The 24,698-nt window shown below is 37.4% G+C and overlaps 1 protein-coding gene across 1 annotated transcript; it reads right to left on the bottom strand.

Moving 5' to 3' along the window:
- Nucleotides 1-1,675: 1,675 nt before the first annotated feature.
- BMS1 (BMS1 ribosome biogenesis factor) lies at nt 1,676-24,471 on the bottom strand. Its single transcript, XM_009884560.1, is given in 22 exon segments — nt 1,676-2,200; nt 2,885-3,046; nt 3,520-3,695; nt 4,602-4,749; nt 5,784-5,906; nt 6,895-6,953; nt 7,469-7,649; nt 8,238-8,426; nt 10,124-10,306; nt 11,334-11,410; nt 12,378-12,459; nt 12,983-13,140; nt 14,290-14,391; nt 15,253-16,079; nt 16,573-16,730; nt 17,442-17,620; nt 18,346-18,467; nt 19,108-19,250; nt 19,755-19,943; nt 21,475-21,554; nt 22,968-23,158; nt 24,296-24,471. Coding segments are annotated over 22 exon segments (3,942 nt in total). The 3' UTR covers nt 1,676-1,963.
- Between the last annotated feature and the right edge of the window lie 227 nt (nt 24,472-24,698).

Raw genomic sequence — 24,698 nt, 5'->3', positions numbered from 1 at the left:
AAATCATGGTCCGGGGGTGATTAGTGCATGCAGGGCCCTGGCCAGGCTCAGTCACCGTAACCCCTGGGCGGCGCCAGGCCTGCCTCCCTTTGTCCAAAGCGGAGCTAAACTGGTTCCCTCTCATCAGTTTCCAAAATAAAGTCAGCGCTGCCAGAGATTGCAAAACCTCTGCCTTTCTTTTAGCAGGGCTCACCACACACACCAGCTCCCACCTACAACCCACTGCATATTGAACTTTTCTTTATTTAAAAAAAATCAGTGAAATTTACAAAATCTCCTGTCCCTTTGAAAAGGGCTAGTAAAGAGTGAAAAAACAAACAAACAATTACATATATATAATCCAGAACAAGTACCTTGTATAGTCTTCACAAGTGAAACATTTTCATGCTCAGTTGGGTCTCTGAGTGGTTCTCTCCAGAACAAAAACATGACTGAAGTCCACCATTTCCCCATTTTCCTCTTTGGCGCAGCTATTATGAACAAACTAGATCAAAGTTATTTTTCATTACATATAAATAGCAAATGTGAAACTTTAAGTCAGGTGTTACAGTGGTAACCTCTCAGGCACTCCAGAAAACTACAACTATTTGTCACATGTTTATGGACGATGCAAAAAGCACATAAGATGGAAGTTTGATCTCAACAGCATAAAAATGTGATTAACAGGAAAGACTTCTTTGATGGTTTAGATTAGACCTAGCCTAGCACAGAAGAGGAAACAACCCTACAGAACAAAGTCATGGTGGACTACCCTGTGCCACTCTCTGGGGAGAAAAAAAAAAAGCCAAGAGCTCTGTTGTAAATCTCTGAAGGTAGAGGTTGTCTATTAAGCAGAGAATCTTCAATTATTTAAGCATAAATCATGTTTTCATATTCACGTGACCTCAGCTGAATCTCACAGGGGAAAAAAATTACTGACAAATTAATTTGAGTCAGGCTTCAGCCTAATATCATAGAGGCAAAGATGGATGCATTAGAATTTCAGTATCAGTACACAGAGCATTATGAAATTAATTAAGAAAATCCTGAAATGCTAAACTTTCACAAAAAAGTCTAAAAACCCATTCAGCAGAAAGCTTTTGTATGAGGCAGCCTGATCCCACACAGGATCTCCCGAGATAGCAAATATTACTAGTGTCATAATAATAATAATGAATTTTGGTTTGATGACAGAGCGAACTCATTCAGGAAGGAAACCAAGAAATTACTGATGTTATCTGACCCACTGACTGTTTGAGAATGAAGTATTAAAGATACATACATCACAGTAACTATTTGATGCCATATATGGCATAAAAAAATAAATTCATCTGCTCTTCCAACAGAATGATTGTTCAAAGTCTCTTGTCACGCAGAGAAAGACTTCAACTCTCAGTTAATTTAACAGGATTGAAACCATCTATTACCTCTCTTCTCCATTCATCTTAAGAAAGTCTAAGATGATCTAAGCACAGGAGTGCGCTACTCTGGTGGGATCTGCTAGCACATCAAAGCTAGAGAGCCCAAAACTGCTGATCTTCACACCTTTTAATGGAAGATTTGCCAAGGGCAAAATTTAGGCAATGGCTCAAAGTACTGCCAACACAGGAACACATTGAGAGACATCCAGAGGAGTTCTCTCCCTCCCAGAAATCCACCAGTACTGAGACAAAACACTTGGAAACAAACAATATTCTGTAATTGACATTAGAATACTTTATTGGCTGGACAGAATGTGCAGTACAGATAGAAATATACTGAAATACAAAGTCCTCCAAATCTCATGTAGAAAAATCACAATCCATACTTCTACATCTTATTTATATACATCGCCAAATGTATTCGAGAGTGTCAATAAGGTCATATTTGCACTTTTTTCTTCTCTTGAAAGCACATCTGGTGTAGTCCAAGGCTTTTTTGTTTCTTCAATAGAAAATTGCACAGCTACCCTATTTCCTCATTTGGCCTGAAATCTGATGAAATTTTACGTACTCTTCTCTCCCTTGCTAGATCCTTTCAAGCTTGACTTCTGCCTCTTTTTCTCCCTTTGTCCCAGTATGCGATAGATCTTTTTCTTAGCCTCCTTTTGCCTCTTGAATTTCTGTTCATCCTCCTTCTGCTTAACTTTGAGATATTCTTTAAGCTGTTCCCGATGTTTTACTTTGGCTTTCCTTATCTTGTAATTATTCACTGTACTCAAAGCACTGAGTAGGGCTGATATCTAAAACAGAAAGTAGAGAATCAATATACAAACAGTTCAATTTCAGTGAGCAAGAAACAGTTTAACCTCAGCAGAGCACCATATAATGAATCAGAGATTCAAGGCAAGTTCCTAATTATTTCTGCACCTGTTACCCAATTTCCAAAATGGTTTAATTATTTATCTTGTTAGGAACTTAATCAAAGGTTTGATTTTTGTGACCTCTGATTTTGGTTAGATACTATTTAAAAGGCTGTGCCTGATTGCTACTACTGCAGTTTGGCTCTTCTTGCCTTTGCAAGCACTCTAAAATTCACAATTTTTGACCTGTTTGTGTTAATAATGCATAGCAATGACAAGTCAAATAAAAGATCTCAGCTGCCAATTTAAATCACCCATGATGTGAGAGCACTAGAACCAACTGAAATACCCTGCAAGTGCTGTGACAAAGACAAAAGTCATATTTAGGCTTCAGGTGACCTACTAGTTCAAAAAGATAGACAACATCCACTCAGCGACAGTTCCACGCACATACTGTGTGCCAAACAGGAAAAAAACCAAATTGCAGGCGATATTTTTTTTCACTAGGATCATATATGTCTTTAGCACTAGCAGTAGATAAAAGTGCTAAAACAATAGTTAGAAATGGTCTAAGCAACACATTCACCCTTCAGGAGTCCTTGTTACAGAGTAAGTGATAATTACCTTCTTTTCATGAGGCTCCCTGATAACAGCTGGTCTCCACTGGTCTTTTGGAGTCTTGCCTTTCTTCTCAAGATTCTTAGGCTTGTTCTTAAAAGGCAGTGCCTTCTGCAGTGCTTTAGGAATGTGGAGCTTATTGAAATGCCTTTTCTCCCTCACAATAGGCTATAAGAATGGATACAGAACATATGTAAGATTCATGATCTTAAAAAGCTTTTATTTTAATTTCCATCTTTCAGGGGAAAAAAACCAAATGCCACAAACCAAAAAAAACCAAACAACCAAACCAACCCCTTCCTCAACAAAACCCCCAAAACATTCTCCGACATCCTTGCATCAAACTGTGAGTGGTATATTCACCCCAATTTTACTATTATAGAAATCTCAGTAAGCTTTTGGAGAGGACTTCTACCCTGCAGATTACTTTATAAAATCTCACTGACCCACAACAATCTTCTTTGCACTGTTTTATTCCCATCTCATTCCAGGAAAGACTGTGCCTTGTGTCATGTCTCACATGCATACGTATGAACATGTATTTACACTGCTATCAGTTTGCACATGTCTGAGGCAAAGTGCAAATTTGACTGTGATCACTGGTTTAAAAATAAATAAATAAAAAGACATATCAAATATACCTTATAGAGAGAATCTTTGTTTTGTTTCAGTTTGATGCCTCGCTCATGCCTCAGTTGGCCTGTTGTCTTCATTCCACTCCAACTATCTTTCTCACCTGCTGGCTTCAGCAAGGATGTTACCGGGTTATAAAACGTTGGGATAGAAACAGGATACCAAGTCCTCACAAAGACGATATCTGAAAGAAAAGGAAATGTTACTTGGCTCTTGAACAACACAGTTCATCACATCCACAGTCTAAGTAAAGACTGCCTGAATAGAATAGATAACTAACATCTAGACCACATGCTAGTATTGTGTTTGGCATATATACCAAACCTCTTCAATGTTAGGCAAAAGCAATGTAACTATCTGTACACTTGGATTCTGCAAAACCTCATGTCATAAACAGTATATATTCCTGAAGAGCAGCCGGATGAATACCACCCAATTCATTATTCATATTCATTTAAAGAACTAGCAATGGAGTTCATATATGTATCTGTGCCTCTACTATTACTGACAAAAACAATTTGCTTTTCCTGTGCCTATTTTTATAAAAAAACTAGCTTATTTCGCACTATGCATCATTTCGTTGAGTTTAGGAAAACAGAGGCCATATAAACCCAAATAAGCATAAACTCATGTTCTCAACATCGCACCGACACTCAGCAAACATAGGAGATCACTTAACCCTATCCCCTGCATAATTTCCCCCAAAGGTTAAGAAAAAAAAGTTATAATGCCACTCTTCGGATTTGTCAAAAAAAATGTCATTCTAGCACTTGTACTACTAAATACAATTAATCTTCATGTTCAAGGAGAAAAGTATACCATGCTGTGTAAAACACTTTAAAACACTCAGAGAAATAGATCTCCAAGACAAACCTTTTCATCTGCATACTATATGACTTCTGAGGATAACTGAAAGAAACCAAACATAAAATGCACTTTTTAAAAATTTCATTCTGCACCTCAACAGATATTTCATGCTCTTTGAATTCACATCTCAATTATCAGATTCCAGAGATACTGAGACATGGCTTTTCAGTCTGTGAAGCAGGATGAAAGTTAAGTGATAACTTACATGGGAAGTGCAACTTACCACTCATCAGCAACTTGTCTTCAAATGTTGCTCTGAAAGCACCTACTGGAGCTCGGAGGGCCTTTTTGATCTGTCCTCGAATACCGCTCACAGTACGAATTGCTGCACCTTCAAATTTAGCCACTTCCAACTGAGAGTTAAACATTCCCTGAAAGCGTGAATTATCCACCATCATTCAAGATGCTAAGGCTCTCTCTGTGACCTATGTAGGCCACAAAAATGTAAGTAATTCCCACAAGCATAACGTGTAAAGAAATCGGAAGAACATTAACGTTGTCTTTATACTAAGAGTGCTGATCATAACAAAAACCTACTGAGCTGACTTTAAGGTAAGCCACTAAAAGTAATCTACTTAAAGTCATATACCACAGGCAAGGCTTCTTAGCATTAAATACATACATCTAAAATTCTAAAATAAAACATATTTAAGAGGATCGTCCCAGTTCTCTTTTAGCCATTTGCTGGAACACAGCATACCTAAAAAGCAAGTAAGCTGCCTTAAGTTGCTAGCTGTGAGACAAGTTCTCCAAGGTTAGTGCTCCGTTCGTAAATCACAAGGAAGTCAGGAAAAAAATCTGTGCATGCTTAGTGCAAATACTTGAGTGCTTCACTATTGGAATCAGCGCTTAGTTGCTTACTGCCCCTAATGCAGAATAACCTAACCTCTTCCTGAGCCTGAAAGCCCAACTAAGGACAGCTGGGAAGTGAATGAAAATTCACTTCTGCAACAATTCCTGCCCCAAACACTTTAGTAACTGTAATTGTGAAGTCCTAAGCACTGCCAGAAGTCATCTGTGATCCCACAGCTGAAATTCAGTGGGATCAAACTGCCTGAATGATGCCAGGGACAGGTTAACATTCTCCAGATGTGTCTTGCCACTGTGGTAAGGTAATCATCAGTGGGTTTGAGGAAGAAAAAACATTGAATGTGAGACAGGAGACTGTTCCAGAATGTTTGTCTGGTTAAGAATAATTCATATTCATTGGATAATGATCAGTATCGTTAGAGGCTGCACTGAAGAGAACTCAAAAAAAAAACCCCAAGCAGCTACTGAGATCCACAACACTATGCAACAATTACAGGGTACTTCTGCCTCCAGAAAGACAGATGGGAGTCCCAGGTTGCATTCCTTCCTAACATCAGTACATGTGATGTTACAGTATACATACCTACATACCTACCTTAATAAAAGAAGTGTTCTTAAAAATTTTGAATGGAAAACCAGTTAGCTTTAATTTCTTTACAATAGTTATGGATTTATCTAAATCGAGCACAACTCCTGTCGCAGCAATCCGGAAATCAGGCTGAAATACACAGAGATGAAAGACACTGCTGAATGCATATTTACCAAACAGTGAATAAACCATTTCGCTGATACAATTTCACTGCTTATTAGAATCTGAGTTCAGAACTTATAACCTTTACAGGAGTACAGCAGCATGACAAATGCAAGTTGACTTCGTACTGACTAGTTGAGGTGCTGCTGACATAATATTCCTACTATTCACTAATGAGATTTTCAGAACTGCCATTCTAATTACCTTGGAAGCAATCTAACAGTCCTTGTTATCTACCTCACTGTGTTCTCTTTATGAAACAGAATCTTACTTGGACAGAAAGTCTCAAAGGAGAAGTGCTTTGTGCACTGCTCTAAGTCACTATATTGTGCTAGGGACACATGATGAAAATAGCTGGTGCAATAGGACTTAAACAAGGCGTATTTTAGGAAGGAGATAATAATCACCACTCTGATTACTGTTATGCTCATTACAATGCCATGCAAAGCTTCCGTTACACAATGTACGTAAACATAAATCTACCTTTGGGTAATATATATGCAACAAAGATGATATTTGATAAATACTGCTTTAACACCATTTAAATTAATTCAGATACCCATAAACATTGTAACAAGATATGGAGAAATCACACTGAGGGCAAACTTTTTCAACACGAACATTGGCATCTCATCCTACAAAAAGGTTTTAAGAATTATCTAAATACTTAGTACCCGAAAAATCAAGTGGGTATAAATCCTTCCACAGAAAATAATAAAGCAATATTTATCATTTTCAGTGTAGCAGACGAAAATTGTTTAAAAAATAAAAAAAAAATTGCCTTCATCCAGTTTCCTATCTCATCGCAATACACCTTTCAAAAGCTTGAGTCCACCTACTTCCTCAGCTTCTACATCACTGCTTCACCATATGTAATCCTTCTTCCCCAAATGTATGTATTTTATCCAAAGACCCATGGAAAGCAGTAATCAACATTTTGTGATAACAAACCTACCGTTGTGCCACTGACAGACTGAACTGCCAAAAATCCCGTACCCTGAGGAGTGATGGGGCCTACAAGAAAATTAAATCAAAAAAATTATTAAAAGCTTCACTACACAACATCTATCCTTTATTTAAAGTCAGAAAGCTTAGAAATAAGTGCCAAATATTCTCAATGAATTAAACCAAATAAAAGTTTAAAGCATTCAACCCATTACTCACAGGTATAGCCCCACAAAAGTTAAAAGAATGGTTAACAAGAAGTTACTCGTGTATGGAAGCATTGGCAGGGCTGGACCCATAGTGTGTGCAAGTGTCTCTCCGCACACAGCCAACAAATCACGTTCCTCTTTGATATAATACAACGTAGCAGAAAGCTCAAATAATTCAGAAATCATTCAAATAATTCACAAATAATAGACAGGTGCCTATTTTCCCATACTATTCAGTGTTATTTTATATTCCATGGGGAATGAAACTTTTTAAAGACTTCTCATTCCAAAATGTATTTCCTGATACATCCTGTAAGGCTTGAGAATTTCATAATGATTAAGCAATACAGGTTAGTAACTCCAGAACACCCTCACCCCAAAAAGTTGCTCCACAGTGCATATGTTGTGGTGTGTACTTCAGAAGCCTATGACGCCCATTGTGATCTTCAATGTAGAACATGGGGATAGTCTGAAATCGCCTCCACCCTAATGAGAGGATTAAAGGATCACGTGTCTTAAGTATCTTCTTATACCATCGGTGCTTCTTCAGGCGCAACTAATTAGAAGAAAAGATGAACAATGCTATTACAGGATAATAAAGTTAATTCTGAAATTCAAGCCTTAATTTTCAGGAATGATTGAAAGCAACTTCCATCTACACTAGAATTTTTTATTCCGTAAGCTTTATATCTTCGAACGTTTTCATTAACACTAGGCTGGCTGGAAAGATAAAGCTAATCAGTATTTCACTCACTTTGAAGTCATGTTTGCATGCATACGAGCAAGTATTATATTAATATATGTATGTGCTAGTAACTTTTCTATGGCCACTTGTCCGTAGACCATGAACCTCAGAGTGTAATTTATGTTAGCAATTTAGTTCTGAGACACTGAGACATCTCTGCAGATGAACATGAAACAACAATAACTTCTTCCAGTTATCCAATTAAGCCTGTAGAAATCCAGTGTCTCCTATTGCAGAGTTAATTTGTGTGAAAAGCAAATCCCCTATTCAAGAGCCAAAGACGAAGGTTTCTCTCTGTACTCACTGTATCTTTAATAAACAGAAAATAAATAATAACTCCGGACAATCTGAAGCACACCTGTACCAATATAAAGAACACTCAGAGCTTTGGCTACATACCTGTACATATCCGACATTTCCTTCACTGTTGCCTAAACCACCGAGGATAACAGGGTAATGAGGGTCAAAATTCAGGACAAATTCACATGGGACATTCTCAATCTCTATTCGAACATACATCCCAGGCCGGAAGCCCTCATACTGCACTCTGGTCTCATCATCTTGATCTTCAAATTCTGCTCGATTAAGCTATGTGACAAAGAGAAAGTCACCGTGCGTTTTACAAAATCCAAGTATTATCAACTTGTTCATGAGGTGCCAGTTCTATTTAAAACATGCTAACATTTATATAAATCTTTCGGGACAGATCTGATCATTTTTGTGACTTTCTATTCAGAGCAAGATCTCTGCCACCACCATGAATTCCTTCCAATTTGAAATCCCAAGTGGGCCTGTTAGTCTACTTGAAAGACAGTACCCAAGAGAAGCAAATGACTGACTGACTTCTGATGTACCTTTCATAATGGTGACTTTGGCTTTTAAAGAGACAGCTGTCAGAAGTACACTTTTGATTTAGGAGCTCAAGTGCCTTTTAAAGTTAACATCCTGATCTTTAAGATGTCACTTGATGAGGAGGCTGGGCTTACTCAGCAGCTTAAAAATATTTCTATGCATCCTCACACTGTATATCGTCAAAAGGGTCTTTTAAAGCTCTTCCGTGCCACACAAACATAGATATTGTATAAATAATTAACAAGATATCCTTGCGAATAACAGAAGCCTCCCCCCACCTAGCTCCTGATGCTCAGCTACCTATAAGACTCCATGTTTAAGCAAACTAATTACTAATTTCATTTCTCAAAGTATTGGTACAAATCTGGCCCAAGTTTATTTTTCTAGAAGCCTCTATACATCCCCAATTTGAGATCCCTGACCTTCCATCCTGCAGTGGGAGTATTCCTGATAAGTATTTCTGTAACAGACCTCAAGTGAAACAGTTGTAAATTGTCTTGTATTCTTTTACTAGAATGTCCTTCTTTACACTTTTAAGTGCTCTTAGTAAGTAAATCAGCATACCAGAGCTCATACGATCACTTATGACAGAGGCTAATGCAAGAAGGTAACGATTAATTTAATGACTATTTAGGGCAAGATTTTGTCAGAAGAGAAGACAGTGAAGTTATTAGCGATGTAAGGCAATGTTCTTCCAGGTCAGCCAAAGAAGCTTCTTTTAAGCTTACAAAATTTTATCTAAAAAACCAAGGCCTGGAACAAAATCAGCACCTGCAATTCTGGATACATTTACCCTGAAGTACCTACCGCACATGCAGAATCATCAGTTATGTTTTCCTCAAAATAACTTGACAGTTTAATGAAAAAGACTACCACGCAGAACTTATTTAACCGTTAATCGCATTACAAAAAAAATCACACTAAGAGAGTAATACCAGGAAAACATTTGACACAAATGAGTATAAGAAAGATTTTCACCTTCCTACACATAAAAGGATGCAGTTTTGGGTTTTTTTTTCCCCTCCTTCTCTTCCTTGAGGGGAACCTTCTCTCTCATGTTTTAGGGTTTTTTGAGACCTGTCATGCTAGTTCCACCACTAAGGGCCAAATGGCTAACCGTTAAAACTTTTAAGTAGATGAAGCTTAGATGACACATCTTGACTTATTCAGTAATTTAGAATATGGTTAACTACTCAAACCAATTTAAATTAAACTTTCAGTTGTTTGGCTTGTTTGCTTGTTTTTCTTTACCGCTAATGGAATCAAAAAGTTCAACAGTAAAAAAAATCGTAAGCATGTATTTCTTTGTGTGTACTTTCTGAAGTAGCTCCTGAATGTCATGTGTGTCTCCAGGAAAAAAACATTTGGACAAACTCTGTGGGGTATTTTTGAAAACGTATAGCCAGATAAATTGCCAAGTTCACAGCTTGTACCTGTGCCTGTTTATGCATTTCTTCTTTAAGGTCATCAAAGTACGTGGTATCCCCTTCGTCATACTCTGCATCAAACATTTCTTTCAGTTTCCGTTTCTTGTCCATGCGCTCCTTTTTCTTTTCCTCCTCCTCAGGTTCTAGTTTGGGTGTTTTTCCATCTTCCTCCTCTTCTTCACTTCCAGACTAATCAACAGTAAGTTATCAAACATGTAAAATGGTTCATTGAAAACAGCAATTCTAATTAACGGTTTAATATATATTATTAGGTAATACTTTGCCATAATGCAAATTATTAGACACTTTAAAAATATTTCCATTTTAGACAGAAATCAGTAAGTTATTCCTACAAGATGTAACTTCAGCAATGACCAAAACATTTCATGGTCTAATCACGTCCCTTTTCACTGAGAAAACTTTGTGACTTAACATTTATTTCAATGTCAGGGAACAGGTCCTACAACTCACCTATGTGTTATTCTACAGCTAAAATAAGAACACATAATAAAAGAGGGAAAAAAAGTAATTGTTGATAGCATTGAGTAATACTGTGCTGGAAGGTGGCACTCTAGAGGCCAGAGAGGAGGAAGTTTGTTCACAGGTTGTTTGAAAAGTGCCAAAATGATGCCATTACCCTCAATTTTATAATGAAATGCAAAGCCACCAAGTTGCTCAGTCAAAAAAAAATTGATTTTTTTAAATCTGTATTGTCATAGACAACTACAGTTCTGTTCTTGGAAGATATCCAAGCCACAGCATAAAATTGCTTCCACCGGCACCTTTTATGCAGATATGAGGAATCAATAGGAAACGCTGTCAGTTTCCACAATTTGTTGTGTTTAAACAGAGCTCTAGAATCTTCTGCATCAGCTGAAATGACACAGTACAAACAGTTATGATCACATTCAGTTTTAAAATACTTCTCTCATACCTCCAGCTCTTGATTAAGCCTGACACCTACTGTTAAGTGAGGCGACTTCTCCTACATAATTAACTTTACACAACAATTCAGTTTGAGACTAAAAACCATGCCATTCTAGATATTTATAGGTTCCAAAGTCTGTAATACATATGCCTTTTCTTCTTCCTTGTTCGCATTGATCTCTTTCCTATTGATTCACAAAAGCTCACTTTATTACATAGGAGACCTGTCACTTGATCAGAAACTCATATACATGTATGTTGTTAAAGAATATAAAAATACAGGTCAGACCTCATCTCCTTCAGCAGCACTCTTCCCTTTGTGCACAACACCGGTTTCAAGATCTTCAAAATCTCCATAAAGTTCTTCTACAACGATAAGCACCCAAGATATCTGACAGTGAACCATTCTGTTATACTGCAGTTAACCATTCTGTTGTACTGTTCCATACGATTTCTGGTATGTTCAGTATTGTGTATTTCTCAGTACTGCTTTGCAGATTAGTTTCAGCCCAAATATTTTTTTCTTCCCATCAACAGTTTTATAGGTCTGTTCTGCCCTCTTTATAGTTTCAGCTGAAAACTCTCAGCTGAACTCCAGTGGCAGCTCCTTTTTCCTTTCGATACCTTGAACTTTATGATTTCAAAACTTTCCAAAGGACCACACACCACATTAGTTAGCACTTTAACGACACAAGACACCAGCAGAGCAATTGAGCTCCTATTTTTAATTAAAAAAATAAAATTAGTAAGAAGTTTAAATATAGCAAACAATTTTTAAGTTAAAAACAAATGCTTATAGAAGACTATCAAGCCACAATCATTTTGCCTATAAGATACAGCCACGTTATTAAAATTTTCTAAGTATTTGCTAATTAAAAAGTCCCAAACAAAAATGACACTTTCAAAACATCTGAAGATAGATCTCACTTTTCAGCCAAATGTGAATGACCAGTTTGTCTTCCCACTAAAAAAGAATTTCTGCTTATTTCTGCCAAGACTATCCAAAAGAATAAGCCATACATAGAGGATGAATAGCTAAACCCAGATACATAACTCAAAAGCTGGCATGGCCACATGTTGACGAAGGACTCCATTTCCTAATTTAAATTATATAGCCTGTTTTTCAGAGAGTAATTTTTCATAATGTGCTACTTGCCTACTGTTTGTACAGAAATTTACAGCAATGTTTAATTATATTAGTATCTGTATAATACTTTGAAAAAAAACTGCAAGTATATCACTAATGCAAAACATTCTACATACGTAACTACAAAGTCATACTTTTCTTAAAAATCCTGTATACAGTAGTCATTTTTAGAAGTCTGACACATACCATCTTCCTCCAACAACTTTGCTGCATCTTTATCATCTTCCCACTTTCCAGTAACAAAGCAGTCTCGAATACTGCTCATAACCTACAAAATAATAGTGTCATCGCCTTGTACAGTTACAGCTTGTCATCAACAGAAACATTCTGCAATACGTTCCCCACTCTTCCGTCAGAGATACCACCTCAGAGATAACCTGATATTCTCACACCAAGACATCATTACCAAAACTACACAATGCCTCAGCAAAAGCAGGAAATGTGAAATCAACTCAACTCTTCCCAAAGGTCTTTACACTAACAAGGTCTCTACCCTACATCATATTTTCATTTGTGATTCCCCTGGTTTTTACTTTTTGGTAAATAAATAGCAAACTTTGATCCAGCGAAGGCAGCCAAGCATTAAGTTAACTTATTCTAACTTTCCATTCCTGTAAGAACAGACCATGGAGTCTGTTAGCTAGTAAATACGTCTAACGACAGCAAGCAGCAGCACTCTGTCTGTAGCTCCCATAGGTCTGTTTCAACGACAACTCAGTAGTACTTTATGAGACACAGCCAGGACATAACCAGTATAAGGGTATGCAGAAGCAATTATCCAAAGGTATTACCTCTTCTAAATCCCAATCTTGTGGCTTTTCTACCAGAAATTTGGAGCAGTCAAGAGCATTAGCCTTCTGCTTGGATGCTTTGTCTGGACGGCTGACACGAAACAAACCTCCAAGTTCATCACCTGCATCCTCACTCTCACGGTCCTCATCTTCGACAGCTAAATGAAACATACAAGCTGCGATTATTTCCCCCAAAGTATATGGATTATATTCATCAACAACCTCTCTTCTGCCTTATGTTTCACAATGTCTGCAGTCGTTTGAGGGGAAAAAAGATGCAAACTAAAAATAGCTTTAACTATAAAAGACTGAAGAACAGGTACACTGACCCAGTGTAAAAGTTAAATTAACATCCTCACAAGCACAAAATCAGGTGAGCAGCAACCAGGGAGATCCTATACACTGTGATCATAGAGAATTTCAGTTGTACAGTTGTTCCATGTGGAAACATGTCATTCATTTCAAAAATTTCACATAGTTCAAATTTCCTTAAACAACCTGAAATCTGGTTCTATTTGCATAACTGGAATAATCTGAAAAAAGTATTGCCAAATAAGTAAACACAGGATGTTCATTCAATATCATAAGGAGAAACAATCCCAAACCGATCTGTGAACAGAAAGGACATTAAGCTAGTCTGTAAATCAAGAATACCAGACTTGAAAATCTGCCAGCAAATCTTCCTGCTCCTGCACTGTGGAAGGTTTACAAAAGCCAAATTCTCATTGTTCTGCATGATGAGGTTTGTACAGTCAGACTACTACTGGAAAAGTTGTGAATTAAACAGGACAAATTACATGAATAGCAATTTCCTCTTCCTTTTAAGCCAGACAGCTTTTTTTTGCCTTGACAAACACCCTTATTACAGACATTATAATACTAAGTCACATCTAAGAGAATATTCCACTCTCCGTCACTGTGAGACAGAAATTCCTGAAAACAGCCAACAAATAACATCCCTTTATGACACCTCAATTACTGCAATGGATTTGTGTAATATCTGCCAGATAATTAGTTACATAAATGACCCAACTTTAAACATTTTGGGGGAAACAGTTGTACCAAAAAACATAAGTAACAACTGAATAGTCTGGAAAACGAGGTCAAAATGCTTTGTATTGGAAAAGTAAAAACTGTCTTCATTACAATTATTAGTGAAAATGAGTATCATCAATTAAAAGAGTCAAATAACTCTCCTCAAGCCTCTCACCAAAAGACAGTGCTCAAAGATTCGGACTTGCAAGCTTGGCAGCAGATAACAAGCTACCATATAATAAGATAGTACAAGTTTCCAAACAGATTTGTACCTGTTCCATATACGAGTTTACGAAGATTGGGGGTTGAACGTTGCTGTCTTAGAAAGGCCTGAGCTGCCTTCTGTGTAAGGTCCTCTTTCCACTTAAGTGCACCTGAACAGGAAAAAAAATTACATTCTACCTCTGGAAAAGAACAAGAATTAGGAGCTACACAAATAATTTAAATAAGGACATGACAACAACAGGCTTAAGAAGTGCATACACAACCCACAGTTTCTTCTTTTCATACTCTGTACATACACACAGAAACATAAATTGTGGCAAACAAATTATATCACTGATTTTTTTTTCTCCTAATGAGTCCTAATTGTAGGACAAATTTTTTAACAGATTATTCGCAATAGTAACAGATTTGATTATTTTCATGATGATGCATGTCTTCTTCACAAACTCCCAGAACGGCTGAGGTTGGAAGGGACATCTGGAGGTCACCTTGCCCAGCCCCACTGCTCAAGCAGTGTCACTTAGAGCAGGTTGCACAGCACCATGTCCAGACGGCTTTTGAAAACCTCCAAGGATACAAGGATAGAGATTTCACAACTTCTCTGGCAAGCTGTTCCAGTGCTTAGTGAGTAGTGAATACATTTTAGTAATGTTCCCCCAAGAATGATTTATTCTTTCTTTCTAAACGTAATAGAGATTTTTTTTTTTTTTTTTTTACACACATAGCCATAAAGGATAAAAGTTAAAGAGAAAGGTATGCACTATCAATGAATTTTATAAAATGAATCACCTCCACTTTAGAGGAAGGAAACACAGGATCTGCATACTACACTGCAAATCAAAGGCTTCATAGCAGATACTCCTAGGTTTCCTAATTTGAAGTTTGCCACTTAACAACTATATATATATTTACGGAGGGGCAACATTATACAGTATTTATTAATCATAATATCCTTTAAAATGAACCCGATTAAAAATAAGCAGTAAATTTTTTTAACATTTATAGCCTACCTGTTGTATCAGCAGAAAAATCTATTTTTTCTTCATATTCTTCTTCCTCTTTCAGTAGATTCTCCACATCATCATCCTCATCTTCTATAGCTTTAAGTTTAGTCTGGCTAATACTATCAGCTTTCTTTGCTTGACTCTGCTGAAATCCCTTTTTATTTGACTCAACTTTTAATTCATCCCGTGATCCTTCTTCATCATCGCCCTCATCGAGGGAAGAGTTTTCAACCTCAGACTCTGATGCCTCTTCTGCTGTGCAGTTTCCTGAATCTGTAGTGAACACTGCTTTTCTTTTCAGTCTGTGATCTGAGATTTGTGGTTTCATTTCTGTATCTTCACTATTAATTTCATACTGCTTAGATTCAGCTACTCTTTTGCTTGCAGCCTCAAATTCACTACCTGAGCTTTCATCTTCATAAGTCCTTTGCTCATCCTCCTCATCCTCCTCCTCCTCCTCATCTTCCTCCATCTCATTCTCTTCAGGGGCAGTTTTTTCATCTTCTCCTTCAGAACTCATCTCAAGATCGTCATCACTGTCTGCAAATGCTGGCAGCTCATTCACAGCTTCTTCTTCAGCCACCTCTGTTTTCAGACGTTTGGCTCTCCCAACCTCCACCTCTTCCCCTAATAGCTCTCTGTCACTTTCTTCCTCAGCATCATCTTCATCATCGCCATCACTTCCATCCTCGGACATGGCTTCTCCTTCCTCTTGTTCATCTTCCTCATCACTTACTGCATCATCATTTTCTTTCTCTTCTTCAAATAATGCCTTCCGACGTACTCTTCCAGTCTTCAAATCAACCTGTCTCTCTTCTTTTGGCATCACAAACCTGTTTTCCCAAAGATCACGTTTGGGGTAGGATGGCAAAGTACAAGAAAATTTTAAGGAGAACCTTAAAAAGGCAATGGAGTTCTTTAAGTACAGAATGCCTTTTAATTCAAATATACACCCTATGTTATAGCCATAAATAATTCCAAGAAATTTCTTAATTTTCCATGGAATGAAAATACATTTTACAATTAATTTTACTGAAGATTGTGACTGTCGTGCTCCAAAACTCTGAAGAAAAACAGAAATATGTTATTTACAGCTGCATCAGCGAGGAATTCCTGGAAGACAGGACTACACTGCTTGCAAAACTTTTCTAATATCAGTTATTCCTATTTCAAAATACACATGTGGCATATCAGTAGTCTCAGAAGAGGAAGAATCAGGCAATAAGCCATTCTACTAACTGTGCTCTATTGCGAGTTTTTCGTAAATTAGCACCTGAAATTAGAGATTCATTCACACTCAAACACCACTCAGCGTTCAAAACTTACTCTTGTCCTACATCTTCTGAACCTAAGGGTCTAGAGTTCATGAAGAGCGAGACCTTGCTTGACGCCATCTTAACATCAATGGCTGAATGTGTGGAGATGAGGCTCTGAACCAGTTCGTGATTTGGTCTCACTTCCTCCTGGAAAGCCAAGTTTTTTCACTTTTTAATTAAAATGCATAAACAAATGTCTAATGAACAGCTACCAGAGTCATTAATATGCCCAAAACAGAGAAACACGCATATGCAAAAAAAAAAATCCCAAAGCATTTTAAACAAATGTTTTCTCAGAAATAGCAAGGTCTCCCTTCTCCTCTTCACATTTCAAGAATGCATACAATATTAATCCAAGAAAAATTAAAGAGGGCCTCCTTCACAGCATGCAACCACTACAGGAAGTTACCAGCAAGCACACGTCGTCATAGACCCAAACGTATTTCACATTTAACACAATACAGGGGAAAACAGCTGAATTCAATCTGTTTATACGCAAACATTTACCACCAGTCAAATCCTGTAAGTGTTCTCCCACAATCACCCTGCCCTGCACTAAGAGTGATAATATCCCAGTGCCAAGAGTTTTTATAAATCTTAAGTCAATGTTTGGAAAGTTTATGAAACTATCTTTAAGTACTTATTATTAACTGATCCTTCAAATGTTTTGCACAATATTTTACACAGAGATAATAAAAATATCCCTCCTCTGAAATCAATAGATCAGAAAGAAAGTACCCACCATGGATATATAAGGATTGATTATTTTAAAGCAGCTTAGTTTTTAAACACTCATTTTGACTCTAAGGATAAAAACTACATTTTGCAAGAGAATTCAAATCACCAACAGCATTCCCTTACCTCTTCTTTTTCATGAGCATGGCTTCCACCAAGGTCAATATAAACAGCATCTTTATCGTATACAATGCCTCCAACTCCTGAAAGAGGGGCATAGACCAGCTTCTCTTTCTCATTTAAAGAACGCTTCTTCTGCTGCTCAGGTAGAGCACAGGGGTCTGGTAGGAAACTCACATCACTCACAGTAAAGTCTCCTACACCTGGGGTGACAGATAAGGGAAGCAATAGGGTTTTCACAAAGTTTTGATTCTGTGATTTGTAGAATTCACCATGAACAGATTAAAAAAAACCAACAAAACACAACGCTGTAGCATTCAGTGATTCATCAATAGCAAGCTCTGTATCGAGCATCCAACTCTTCTACATTACCACTGAACTTAGAGGAGCATATGTAAGTTCACCAGAAGACTGCAATGCTTTGGGTTTGTTTGCTTGTTTTTACATGAGAAAACTAGCAACTCACTTTTCTGAGTAGGTCTGTAACTTTATTATTAAAATATCTCTGAATCTAAGCTTTTAAATTGTTCACTTAAAATATTAAATTTATTCAATGAATATGAGAAATTTCATGTAAGCCAAATTTACTTTTCATTATTAGGGCTGGTATGTTTTGCACTGCAAGCACTGTTTAAAGGGAAACACCTTTGAAAAACTTCAGACACTGCCAATATTGCAACAAAACTGCACAATTAAAAGCAAAACTATTTACAAGTATTTATTTTTTCCAAAAATGTTTATTACAAAAAATAATTTCCAAAAGCATAACATGTACTTAGAAAGGTGAAAAATCTATTTTACAATGTACAGTTTAAAGTATGTTCTTAATGTAAAGTTTAAAGTGTGTTTATTCCACAAAAAAATAGCAACAGCTATGTTGTTATTCATGGATCGGTATAGAAACAGTTTTAAGAATCTGATAAATTACCTGGCATGTGAATCTGACTTTTGTTTTTCAGGTGTGCTCCTCTCAAGTATCCATAAAGTGATATCTTCCTGTCACATTTGGGATTGATTCGAACATCTTCCGGATTTGTCAACTCTTCCATTCTACCCAACATTTAAAAAAAAAAAAAAAGGTACAAATCAATTTTGCCATTAGAGGGAAAATTTCTCTGACAATTTTTTCCAAAGAATTAGAGCTTTGAAAGAGACTTGCTCTAAGCTCCTTGGATTCTTGTGGGAGTTTAGTCATAACTGTAAGCATTCTGGCAATAAAATATGAAAGGTGAGGCAATTTCTCAGGTAGGCATGGCCACCATCAAGATTCCTTTCATGTTCCAAAGAGACTGTGAATGAAATGCTACATGTGGAGATGGAGCAGAAGGGATGTTCCAGGGAACTCGGGGGACTAATTCACCAGCTGTTATTAAATTGTTGGAATGCTGTTTCTTTTCCACAGAAATTCAATATAATCACCAGCAAGCAGGATTTTTTCCCCCCCTATGTTTCAAAACTATTTACAATATACCAAAGGCCTGTCTACACGATCCGATGCAAGTGAAAACTGAATGGCTAAAGTTACTGGCACAAACCTGAAGAGTATGCTTTCATTTCCCCAAAGCCATCTAGATAACACTAAATACCCACTCACACACAGGTAAGACTGCCTCCAATATTGTGGGGTTTTTTAAACAGCAAGGTGCTGCTGTCGGTGCTGAGACTGAAGAACAGAGAGAAAAGCACACACCTGTCTGCAAGAACATACGGGTGAGACGTTTGCCAAGTAAGAGGTCGGAATTTCATAACTGAGATAAAACGCCCCAAATTGTGAATTTCCTGCTTTTGATATTCTCCGTGAACCATCCCAGACAGATAAAACAGCTTAGCACCCTAAACACATTTAAAAAGACAAAAAAACATTAAACATCAATTTAATACCTACAAAACTAAATAAAGGTAATGCAATTCTAATTTGTAAGTCATAAATGGAAATCGCAGGTTACAAATGGTTCCAAAAGATCAAACTAACTAGTTTACTTCAACATGAAAATTGCACCCTAAATCCTAGGGGAAAACAATTCCCACGCAGAAAACCTCGTACAAAGGTTAATTTGTCTCTCAGACCTACGAGCAGATCCTCCTTGCATAGCACCTCTGTAACAGACCTTTTTACTGGTATCACACGTGCACTAGCTAGTCACACTGGGATAGAGAATAATTACACAAGTATTCTAGCAAATAGAGGAAAGATGACAAACTGATACATCAGCACTGTCCACTTATAGTATTATTTAAAAAGATGTAAGAACATAAAAAACACTTAAGTATTGCCCCACTTTTAATTTAGCTTCCACAATGCAAAATATATGGAAAAATGAATGTTGAATGTCATACCGGATACACTTCAGTCCAGAATCTGTGCTTTAACTTCTTTTTAGTCTTCTTTAATTGTTTGTTGTTCTTGAACGTATCCAGGTGGGTAAGAACTCCCATAATTTTGGGAAAGCCATGTACCTGGCAAATGTTCAGGAATTCAAATGTTTCCATCTCAAATCCAAAGCTGGCATCAATAAGCATTAGAACCTGAAAACATAACATTAGCATTTCACTATAACAATACCATGGTGCCCACATCAGCTAATTTCAAAGACTACACCTTTAAAGTCATAAGTTTCTTGGGAACCAAAATCTTGCAAAAAAAAGTTTTGTTCTTTATTTTCCTATAACCTGAAAATAAACTTTGGCTTTTTAATTAAGCATGGATCTTAGCTGCTTTAGAAGTTAGTGGGGCTTAGGAAGTCAAATCTCTTCTTCCAGTCAATCAAATCTCCTTTATATAGATTTGATTTGCTTACCTCCAAGAAAACTATCAAAGAATAAGGCTGCTCTATGAAAGCAATAACACACAGTATCGTAATAAGGTCTGAACAGGTGTTCACTTGGTGAATTTAAAATATGCAAAATTGAGTATCTTCCAGTATTTGCAGGAACGTCTAAGAAAATCAACAAAATTTTTACATCTGTGTCTTGGATGCATTAATGCCTCTAAGGCCAAGTCTTTTGGTAAGATACGATAAACTTACTCCACATGTTGCAATTACTGTTATGCATCACTAAATCACATTGACACAGGAAAACAGCACCCAACAGTCACACAAAAACGGAAGCAAAATCGTATTAGGGCCTCAGCAATTAAGAACTTAGAACACGTGGAAACCGATGACAGAGATCTGCAAGTGATTATGTAATTTCAGACTCCTAACAATAAACACCAAAAAAATTCTCAGCATCACTACGTGCATGCAGAATCTCAAACATCTGTCACATCTACTAACAGAAAAATTCTGTATTTTTTAACGCATCTCCCTTCCTCAAGTAGAAAACATGCAAGTAGAAGATCTGGATTAGTGCCCGCATGTATTTAGACAGTTAATACTTAGATAAGGATCCCAAATCCTAGTCAGCTATGAATAACATACTCCAAATCCACATGTAAAGTAAAATTTTAAATAGACAAACGGATTGTGCGTTGTGTCCCCAAGATCAGTTCACATAATCCACTGAACCAAAACTTAGAAGAAAATTAGAATGGTGACTACAGTTCACTGAAATAAATTGTATTACTGCACAACAATCTTCAAAGATGTAGACATTAGAGTGCATCAAATAAAATTAGCTACGAAACTAACACATATTTCTACTTTATACATTAGTTGAAAACTTCTTGACTAAAAATAATTTTCAGATTTTACATGGTTTGACCAAAACCCTTAATGAAAAGTCACTTTATCACCTTGGCTTGTTATAAGATCTTCCATTAAAAGTTTACCAGTTGCATTAGCAATGAAGTTCAGTTCCATCTCCTTTCTTCCACATCCTCCCCACCTTCACACACACACTGTATTTCCCCTCTGCCCCCAGGATACAGGAAATCCTAGGGATTGTTCCAGAATATTAGGTTTATTGTCAAGTTTAGTCCTGTCCTCTCTGAAAACCAAAGACAGTTTTGCCTTCGATAGCAATGGTTAGAGAAATCAGACATTGGTGCAGTCCAGTCAAAAGTAGTATTTTCAATATAGATCATAGTAGAAATCATGTGCCATTGTTAACTTACCAAATCAGCAACTTTAGCCAGGTCAATCATTGTGTTAATGTCACATCCACATTCAATAATAGTTAGCCGGCGTTTTTTACCTGAAAACAGAATTAAGAATAAAAAATGAAACACAGCGAGCAAACTAATTAGTCCACTGTTTTCTTTTCAGGTCAAATTCCTTAAGTTCCTAAGGAGTATCTGGAACTCAAATTCTTGTCTAGCATATAGATCGTCCAACATGCACCACTGTAGAAGTGCCTGTTTTCAAATGTTTATTATTTTGCTAAATTTTAACTTTTTAGTTTAAAATTATCAGGTCGAGTACACGTTTTCAAACGTTCAGTCTTTTCCAAAAACAATGCTAATAGCAAGAAAATGGGGGTATTTTACTTTGTGAGGAAAAAAATAAATCTCCGATTCTTTACCTTTGGTGCCCCAAATGGATTTTATTTTACCACATATTTTTGTTCTTTCGATATTATTAGGAAAAATACGCTCTGTTCTAGCCTTTTAAAAAAAGAGTAGATTTACATATCAAAACATTTGTTAACATGCATCCAAATGAGCAAGAAATACCTACTGTTAACTTGGCTTGACTAACCCGAGTTAGCTAACTGAACTTTAGATAACAGGAATAACAACTTTAAACAACTATAGACAATGGGTATCAAGGTTTTTTTCCTTCAGATTATCAATTGCAAAATTCAATCCTTGAGTCCCAGTAGACCAACTAGGAAATCCAATTTAACACATCAATTTTCCTTTCCATTTTGGTTTTCCCGTATTTGTCAATTATGCCTTGCAAAAAGGAGATTTATTAGTTAAAGTCTCTGAAGAGTGTACCCGCACCAAACATACAGTTGTCTGTATCCAAGCAAGATTTCCCCTACAAAGTGGTTCCTTGAGCTGCTGTGGGCTGTGCTCCCCCTAGAACCTCAGTGATTTCCCCAGTAACATTCAGGGAAAAGGATGAAGGGAACAGACTAAAACAAGTGGAAACCAGGACTGAAAACTTAAGAAAAACAAAAAGGAACTGACTGGAGGGTGAGGTGGAGAAAATTACCTGGAAATGGCTAGGCAAGTTAATTCTTGGCTTAAGAAAGAAAGGGACACAGAGAAGGGACTAAAGGACAGGGAAACTGAAAGAATGGGAAACACGTGTAGAGGTTAGGATGAAGCCAGAGGAAAACAGTTAAAAAGTGAAAACAGAACCCAGTGGAAAAGGAAAACTTGGGAAAAGTTTGGGGTATGGAAGAAACTAGGGAAAAAAACACAGAAAGGAAAAAAACACCAGAATTAGGATCCAAGCAGGGTGGAAAACAAATTTAGAGGGAAAAGTGCCCCAAAAGCCTAAATCTCACTAGTCTTTTACTGTTAATAAGTATGCCTGACAACACATCCAAATGATTTCTTCAACATGACCAAAAATTACGAGAACACAAACAAGTCCTAGCTCTAAACACAGGACAAAAAAGGATTAGCACTTTTATTTCTCATTTCTTTGTTCTTACCTGAAACAATTGTAACAGGACCCCGGATTTCAACCAGTTTTTGCCTTGTGAAGTTCTTAATGAGACATTTTATTACAGTGCTCTTCCCAACCTTGGGAGGGCCAACTACAACCACCACCACAGGAGGTGGCTCCAAAGGAGTACGGTCAACCACAGGAATGTGATGTTTTTTAGTCTTCAAATCCTGAGTTCTGAGAAGAAATTTGCAATAAATAAGCGGAAGAACTTAAAAACCAGTAACACTCATTCTTTGAAAGTCTTCAGCATTTGCAAAGCTTGGACACAAAGCTTTGCCAAGAGCCCAGATACCAATACGTATGTGCAACTCCAATCAGCTCTAAGGAGCTGTGCACAATTTTTTTTCATTAAGACTAACACAGCTGTACCACGTAACACAGATGCAGAAAGCATCACACTTCTGACACACACAAACTACAGCACGACCTGGTGGATGACAAAAGCTATGTGAGCACACTACTGAAAATTAAACTATGTATATTTCCACAGAAAGTAACACAGAAACCCCAGCCAACACCTATCCATCCCGCTGACCTCCAAAGAATCATCGAATAGAATCATAGAATTGTCTAGGTTGGAAGGGAGCTTTAAGATCATCTAGTCCAACCATTAACCTAACACTGCCAAAACCACCAAACCATGTCTCTAAGCAGCACGTCTACTCATCTTTTAAATACCTCCAAGGATGGTGATTCCACTACTTCCCTGGGCAGCCTGTTCCAATGCTTGATAACCTTTTTGGTGAAGAAATTTTTCCTAATATCCAATCTAAACTTCCCCATGTGTAACTGAAGGTCATTTCCTCTTGTTCTATCACTTGTTACTTGGGAGAAGAGATCGACCCCCACCTCACTACAACCTCCTTTCAGGTAGTTGTAGAGAGCGATAAGGTTTCCCCTGAGCCTCCTTTTCTCCAGGCTAAACAACCCCAGTTCCCTCAGCCGCTCCTCAAAAGACTTGTGCTCTATTCCCTTCACCAGCCTTGTTGCCCTTTTCTGGACACACTCCAGAATCTCAATCTCTTTCTTGTAGTGAGGGGCCCAAAACTGAACACAGTATTCAAGATACGGCCTCACCAGTGCTGAGTACAGGGGGGCAATCACTTCCCTACTCCTGCTGGACATACTATTCCTGATACAAGCCAAGATGCTGTTGCCCTTCTTGGCCACACTGCTGGCTCATATTCAGTCAGCTGTGGACCAACACCCCCAGCTCCATCAGGCAGCTTTCCAGCCACTCTTCCCCAAGCCTGCAGCGCTGCACGGGGTTGTTGTGACCCAAATGCTCTACAACCAACTCCCACTTCTTACCTATGGAAAGTTCTGGCCATCCGCACAGCAGACTGGACTGTAAAGGCTTTGGGGTTTCTCTTACGTGCATTCTCCTCGTCCCCAATTCCTAGGTCATTGAGATAACGTTTCTTTTTCTTCTCTGCCTTTGGCCCGCTATGCTTTGCACGATGCTTCTTCTTCTCTTTTTCCTCCATCTTGCTCTTTCAACAATTGTTTACAATCAATACTATGTAGACTGCCTCTGTGTGATGCTGTGCACAGCTGACATGGGAAGAAAATGCAGTTAGCACATACAGCATACCTGCGAGAGAACTGCAGCGCTATGTAAACATAACTTTATTAGTTTCTCCGGAAAAACAAACAAACAAAAACAAAAAAAAAAAAAAAAAAAAAAAAAAAAAACAAAAGAAGAAAAAAAAAG

This window comes from Charadrius vociferus, unplaced genomic scaffold (assembly GCF_000708025.1).
Source record: "Charadrius vociferus isolate BGI_N301 unplaced genomic scaffold, ASM70802v2 scaffold655, whole genome shotgun sequence".
NCBI lineage: Eukaryota > Metazoa > Chordata > Aves > Charadriiformes > Charadriidae > Charadrius > Charadrius vociferus.
This window is presented reverse-complemented; position numbering and strand designations above follow the sequence as displayed.